This window comes from Lissotriton vulgaris, chromosome 1_2 (assembly GCF_964263255.1).
Source record: "Lissotriton vulgaris chromosome 1_2, aLisVul1.2, whole genome shotgun sequence".
Lineage (NCBI taxonomy): Eukaryota > Metazoa > Chordata > Amphibia > Caudata > Salamandridae > Lissotriton > Lissotriton vulgaris.
This window is the reverse complement of record NC_141686.1, coordinates 285,519,787-285,527,706: the sequence shown is the minus strand read 5'-3', so window position 1 is coordinate 285,527,706 and position 7,920 is coordinate 285,519,787. Positions and strand designations below refer to the sequence as shown.

General features: G+C 42.9%; 1 protein-coding gene across 1 annotated transcript in view; it reads left to right on the top strand.

The window, feature by feature from the left end:
• The first annotated feature begins 412 nt into the window (after positions 1–412).
• The window catches only part of AIP (AHR interacting HSP90 co-chaperone), a 150,679-nt gene continuing 143,171 nt past the window's right edge, over positions 413–7,920 (top strand). Inside the window, exon 1 of the mRNA XM_086953247.1 lies at positions 413–632. Within this exon, the coding sequence (XP_086809373.1) occupies positions 426–632 (207 nt within the window). The 5' untranslated portion in view covers positions 413–425. The remainder of the gene's footprint in view (positions 633–7,920) is intronic.

Genomic DNA, 7,920 nt, shown 5'->3' with positions numbered 1-7,920 from the left:
CAGTTAACTAATGCTATTGATTGAGGACCCAGCTTATGCATTTCTGTAACGGACTTACTTTAAGAAAATCTTAAAACTTTGGACACTATCTGTCTTTTATTCAGAAATGCTTTCCGTTCTATTATGTGAAATTTAAGAAATTATATGTATGAGAGATGAATCCAGCGGTGTGCCCGAAGTCCGACAGGGAGTACAACTCTCCCGATGTGGATGAACATTGGAGAGTAGAAAGTTTAGCTCTTAACGTGGCCGGTTAACACCCAGGTGTGATGGGGATTTAAAGCACAGTACCTGCTGACTTTTATTACTGTACCTGCCCAGGCTAGTGTACAATGAATAGCGCATGCGCACTCCGAGACGTTAATCGGTATGTCTTTCTGCGCGTGTGCATTTTCTCCGACACTGGTAGGTATGTCTTTCTACGCATGCGCCAGTGTTCCGACTCTTGTTGCTTAAAGATGGCAGACGTTGAAGGGGTGTCGCCTGTGGCTAGCCACGGGAAGCACAAGACCCACACGGGGTGTTGCGGGCAACAGGGTACGGTGACGGACGCAGACCGTGAGAAAGGCATGCTGAAGAAAGAGGTGCGGCCTGGGAGAGGCGTCATATCAGAGTTCGAAGATGGCACCAAGGTGAGTGACGTTATGTTAACAGGAAGAGGCGTCATCGCGCGAGGAACGAGATTGATAGTCTTAGTGACGTCAAGCGTGGCATAGGCGAAACCATGACGTCAGCACGACGGCTGCGCAGTATCCTCGCATGGCTCACACGTTAGCATCACAACATGGTGGCATCATCTCCAAAGTCTTGTCAGCTTGTCATCCCAGCAAGGCACGTCCTCCTTCCAGTGCTGTCAGACACCTAATCTCGGATTTTTGAAGAAATAAATACCGTCGCTCCTTCATCTTGTTTCTAGCTTGGGGCATTTGTGCTTGTAATAAATCGTAGGCTTTGGAATTAAAAAATGAGGCATACGTCTCCATATAGTCACTGTAAGCCTGTGAGGGCTAACTCTGAGGAGCAGTAGCTGTGCTTTCCTTTAGTTTGGGTGCATTATAATTAAGCTTCCCTTGTTTCAATTTGCTTTTCATGAGTTCGGGTCTTTTTTCCCCCAATTTTTAAAACGGGGAACATTAGTGGTTAGTGTTATTTTCTCTTTTTAGCTCCTTATAGTATCACTGGGTTAGCGTTTTTCCAATTCTTATAAAGAAATATGCTTTCATTTCCTGCCTTGTCAATTCCTATCTTTTCAGCACCTAACATAATTTGTCAAACCTGTTCCTTTAATTTTTTTTCAAAGTAACTTTTCATTATTTCTCGCGCTTCCCTGTTTAATTTCTTAGCACTCAAATCTCTTTCCAAGCCCTCCATTATATTCTATTGTCAAGAGTCAGACAAGACTCAAAGAGTGCCCACTTTAGAGGCCAGGGTTTCTTGCATCAGCAGTGAACGCATCCATCACTGCTTCCAAATGAAGGGATTTAATACTAACGGACCTAGCCTTTCACACTTCTCCAAGAATATGTTGTTTTTCTAGGCAAATGCTTCAGTTCATTGGCCCAATGACAAAGCAGCTTGGATGTTTGTTCGTGTGCTGCTTGTGAACTGCAAAATGTGGCACCTGGATTCATAAGTCCTCCCAGTGTACGGTGGAGGTGGTGACCCTAATGGAGGAGCGGGCACAGGCAGTGTAGCATGTTTTCCTAGCTGGGCCAGTGTCACTGGGGTAGATATATTAAGGGATGCTTGGTTATTTCAAGTCAGTGCCACACTGCCGTGTTCATTGCCTTCCGACACTAATAAAAAGCTAGGGTAATAAATGTATGATTACTCTCTGAACGAGGCTTATTCCCAGCTCTTTATCGTCCCGGGGGATAAGTCTCCTAAGGTGTTAATATGCATACTTTTACTATTGGGTCTTTAGTGACAGCACACTGTGCTGCGGCATAATTATGCAGCTGAGGTAGTAAAGAAAGTTCATTCCCTGCAGGGTTCATTTGCTTGTGCCTTTCACACAGTGAATGATGTTTATAAAACATTGTTGGGTCGTGTCTATGGGATTTTGTGTTTATTTCAAAGCAGTGTGGGGATTGTCTTCCTGCAGGGAAGATATGAACATTTTACAATACTCCTTACCTTTGTGTTCTGTGAAGTATTCGCTGTTCTAGTGCATTTTTCATCTCCAGGCAGAAGAATGATCGCGGCTCGATATGTTTCCATTAAAGGCGATCACTGGTTTGTATGGGTGATTTCGCCAGGTGTCCAGAGATGTTCAAGAACCATAAGTTCCACGCTTCATTTTCACATGAGGCATTTGCAAAGGACGTTGAATTAGGTGAACCTAGGGCCTTAACAGGAACACATTGGATGTCATTGCACAGACTCAGAACGTGTCTACGCACCTGTTTTTGCTTAACCCTTTCAGTGCTCATGACGGAATGGTTCTGTCATAAGCACCTGTGCTCATGACAGAACCATTTTGTCATGTGCACAGGCGCGCTTAATCCCTCTGCTGCAGACAGCAGAAGGATTTCCTTTTTTGGGGGGCTCAGGAGTTTGGGGAAGAGCTTCCCCAACCTCCCAAGCCTTTTTTATTTATTTATTTTCCCCCCTTTCTTTCAATGTAACGACGATTGCGTACATGGTGCGCTGTCGTCATACATTGAAAAAGAAACGGAAATTCCGTTTCACTGTTTCAGCACCCGAGACACCAGGGATTATTTTTATGTGCCAGGGGTGGGGGCTGCCAATGCCCTACCCCTTCCTCCAAAAAAAGGCAAAAGTCTTTCTGCGCCTCCCCTCCCCCCCCCCCCCGGGTGGCAGAAAGCCCACTAGGTACCACCAGAGATTTTTTTTGTACGTAGGGATCGGGGCTGCCCAGAATGGGCATGCCAATGCCCCCACCTCCAACATTTTTTCCTGACTTTCTGCCTCTCCCCGCATATTAGATTCCAGAACTTTCCATCACAGAAATGTAAGGGAAACGTGTTTTTGTTTTACAAAGTTTGAGGTTTGCAAGGGATTCTGGGTAACAGAACCAGGTGACAGCCACTCAAGTCACCCCATCCTGGATTCCTCTGGGTGTCTACTTTTAAAAAATGTATAGGTTTGCTATGTTTCTCTAGGTGCCGGTTGAGGTAGGGTTCAAAATTTACAGCTAGGCACTGTGCAAAAAAAGTCTGTTCTCACTGTAAAAATGTGGTGTGTCCACGTTGCATTTTGGCCTGTTTCCTGTCGCGGGCACTAGGCCTTCCCACACAAGTGAGGCACCGTTTTTACCAGGAGACTTAGGGGATCAGGGAATTGTAGAGCAACTGTTATTACCTATTGACTTTCAATGCATTTCTGCTTTCCAAATAATGTGTAAAAAAGATGTCTCTTTGAAAAATTTCCTATAATTCACATGCTAGTATGGGTACCCACAATCTCAAAGATGTTCAAATAGCTACTGTTTCTAAACTCTGTATTTTGTTCTCTTTTCGGAAATACATAGGTGTCTTTGATACCTATTTTTCACTCTTTATATTTTACCAAATGAATTGCTATATACCCAGTACACAATAAAAAACCATTGCAAGGTGCTGCTCAGTTATTGGCTCTGGGTTCCTCTGGTTCTTGGTGAACCTACAAGTCCTATATATTCCCACAACCAGAAGGGTCCAGCGTCTGTAACGGTATATTGTTTTTAAAAATCTGTCATATTTAGAAGAAGTTATAGGTGAAAACGGCACAAACAGCGTTTTTGTTTTTTTAACTAATTTTCAATTTTTCTTAATTTTAACTGTTAGTTTCTATAAAAAAAACTTCGAAGGATCTACACAAATGACCCCTTGCGGAATTCAGAATTTTGTCTACTTTTCAGAAATGGATAGTTTTCCAGGATCCATTATTGCTTTCACACCCATTTCTACCACTAACTGGAAGGAGGTTGAAAGCACAAAAAGTAGCAACAATAGGCTATGTCCCAGTAAAATGCAAAAACTGTGAGAAAAAACATTTGGTATTGTAACAAAAGTCTACCTGTCCCTGAAAGCTTGGAAGATGGTGATTTCAACACCACAAACCCTTTGTTGATACCATTTGCAGGAATAAAACGAGTTGCTTTCTTCTGCAGCACTTTTCCCCTATTTTTTCCCCCAAAATCCGAAATGTATCTGTATTTTGACAAATTTCTGGGTCCCCTCCGGGTGAATCCACAAACCCTGAGTACTTTTAAAATCCCCATGATGTTGGAAGAAATAGACGCAAATTTGGCGTGGATACCTTAAGTGAATACACTCACATTCTCACTCACTAACATATACATACACACACTCGTGCATCCTCATTCACCTGTGGACACACTCGTATGCTCACCCAAAAGTGGGTGTGCACTGATCGTGCTCTTGACAATGATCGGCACAGTGATACAATAAAATGAAAAACAGCGCGAACGGCGCAGAGAATACAAAGGAATTAGTGGTCAGCAATACAAATGAAAATATGTACAAGATATGTAATTCGCTTTAGGTTGCTTGAGTTGACCACAAAAATGCCAGCGGTTACGCTGGGTGGTCGACGGCGTGTCGACCTGTTAGAATCCAGGTCACCTCAATGCACGCCCCCTTTTGGGTTACTTTTGCATACATTGTACTGCAGTTCTGATATAACTACTTGCAAATAAGATACCTCCTGTTTCTTACAAGCTCTCTTGTCGTCTCCCTGTTGTCCACGCCTCTGATTGATTAATTCTTCCCTTAATTTACCTTCTGAATTGATCATCGGTTGAGACATTGTTTTTGTTAGGTCTCGTGCCTAGCGCTGCAGTGCGCATCATTACTCGCGCAGCACGAGACCTCTTGTACGGTATTCTGAAAGCTGACCACACGCTTGTGCGTGTGGTTTCGCTTTCGCAGACCGCCATTGGCTTTAGCGTGCTTTCTAGAAAAAATAAGCAAAAAACACAGTTTATGGACAGAATGTAGAACAATGTCATACATTCACCCCAGTACAAGGATCTGGGCCTAAATCCATCGTTTTTTTGCACTCCACACCACCCTGGGTTAGACACTGGCTATATGCAAATCAGCTCTGACCCTGTGCCTCATGGGAACAGTCCAGTCCGAACTACCAAGCCATGTCTTTCCCAGACCGCAATCAAGCATCCAAGGACCGGTTTCTGGCTATCAGCCTTCATCAACCTGGATAGCTTGACTCCAGTGGTGTGGAGAGCCTGGGACTCACGTCTGAGTATACCCAGCACACTCGGGGTGAAAATTGCAAAAAACACAGTTGATGGACAGAATGTAGAACAATGTCATACATTCACCCCAGTACAAGGATCAAGGCCTAAATCCATCGTTTTTTTGCACTCCACACCACCCTGGGTTAGACACTGGCTATATGCAAATCAGCTCTGACCCTGTGCCTCATGGGAACAGTCCAGTCCGAACTACAAAGCCATGTCTTTCCCAGACCGGAATCAAGCATCCAAGGACCGGTTTCTGGCTATCAGCCTGGATAGCTTGACTCCAGTGTTGTGGAGAGCCTGGGACTCACGTCTGAGTATACCCAGCACACTCTGGGTGAAAATTGCAAAAAACACAGTTGATGGACAGAATGTAAAACAATGTCATACATTCACCCCAGTACAAGGATCTGGGCCTAAATCCATCGTTTTTTTGCACTCCACACCACCCTGGGTTAGACACTGGCTATATGCAAATCAACTCTGACCCTGTGCCTCATGGGAACAGTCCAGCCCGAACTACCAAGCCATGCCTTTCCTAGACCGGAATCAAGCATCCAAGGACCGGTTTCTGGCTATCAGCCTTCTTCAGCCTCGATAGCTTGACTCCAGTGATGTGGAGAGCCTGGGACTCACGTCTGAGCATTGAAAATACTTGTTTACAGTGTTATTGATGTAGTCATTCTCTCAAGTAAATTCATGGGTCACTTTTCAACGCCATTTTACGAGTCCTGAACCTGGGCAAGGACCTGCCACTCTGTTGTGTGCTTAGATATTCATCCAGGGCACAGTCCTCCAGTAGCTGGCAGTGATATAGGTAAGCTCTTTGGTGCCCACTCTTTCTGTCCTGTTTCCAATATGCTTCTTTAGTTGTAAAATCGTCCCAGAAACATGATAAAAGCCTCTAAAACCAAACATGATAAAAGCCTCTAAAACCACACAATATTCTATCATTTAAATTTGATAATTTTATACTTACCATATTTCGTCCCTAAAATACAGACGTTGTTAAAATATAGTGAATACATCTTTACCCCTTACAACAAATTCTTTGGTTTCCATCTTCCATTAATAAAGGGACTTCATTTGCCATCATCACCTTTCGATTTCAGTGTCCAGGATATCAAAACCGCTACCATCATTAATGCACAAGTCAATAGGAGATCTAAAATATTTTACAAAACTTCTCACACGTCTACGTTTGCTGTTGTTGTTTTTAGCTTATTCTAGAAACCCATGACTCTTGCACCCAGATCAATTCTGATCCTTATTATTCTCCTTTTAAGTGACATACGGAAAACTCCTGTAGTTTAATGTAAGGAAGGAGTTCCCGAATCTAAAACCAGTTTAGTTTAATAACCTGTGCATCTGTTGAAATCTGAACCGAAAGCTTCCAATAATGTTTTAACGGAGAAGTTCTTTATGGCCTCCTTTGTTTTGAGGTTCTGGCCAGCATAGTGGACCATGCCTAGATATTTCTTGCTGCAAACCTTTAAGTCACAACTTCATAAGCTAGAGATCTTCTCAGGATAGGTGACCTCTAGGCAACGTAACAACCACAAAGGTTAGATCCTGACTAATACTTCCAGAGAAATGATTCTCATCTCAACTGCATTTCGAAATAGATTTGGACATTTTTTAAGTATTTCCCTTCTAGCCGGACAAATGTAAAGCTTACACATGAATGAAAGCTTTAACATGACAAAAAATCCAGTGGTTTGCCACTGAGCTGTACTTGACCTCCTTTGCAGTAACCCTGTAGATACTCTGTCTGTGCGTACTACCTTGGTGGGTATTTGATCTGCTGATCAAATAGATGAAGGACACTGACTAGTGGAAGGACTAAGGCAAATATGCAGGCCCTTGCTGGACAGCAGGACACATCCTGCTCATGCTGCATAGCCTTCCTTTGTGTACCTGCTGGATATAAATGGAAAGTATCTAGGATAATCTCTGCATAACCCAACAGAATTGTGGGATCCCTTACAAAAACATAACGAGTTTCAGTATTGTGCACAGCTGGCAGTGCAAACAGGTGGAGGCTCCTACCAAAGAATGTGCCATGTGTATTCTTTCATTCTTCAAAATCGGTGTTGCTTGTGGCCACTTTCACATTAAGGGCTCTTCGTCCACTTACCTAATTTGGTGTGCAGAAGGGAGATACTGGTGTTGTACCCTATTTGCTGCTGTGCCTTTATTCTAAGTTCCAACCTGATGGTTTATCATTTGGAGGTTGTAGTCGGGAGACGCTGCTCTCTTGTGGTTTTATTTTCCTATTAATCTTGAACTTTTATCGACGTTTGTGGAGGCCTGTTGTGCTATGTCCTCTGATGCTATACACATGGACATTCAAAAGAGCTTGTAGTGCTATGATAAAACTCTTGATTGTGGCACACAGTGTTTCAGGATCACTGCAGAACCCCAAACTGTGTTATAACTATGAGAACAATACAGTTATTTGCAGCAGTTTAGGAGTGGTCAATAGTTGGACATAATTCGTGAAAGTACATTTGAGTTTTGTGATTGCATATGTAGACCCCAGTGATTTTGACGTAAAATAAAACTCTGGGATAACTGTGACGTCATTCTAGAATTTTAATTCAAATCTGCAATCACACCTGCTAAGTATACCACTTTAAATGATTATTGTATATAACTGTTTATCTGAGACAAAGTAGAAAAATCTTTTGCAT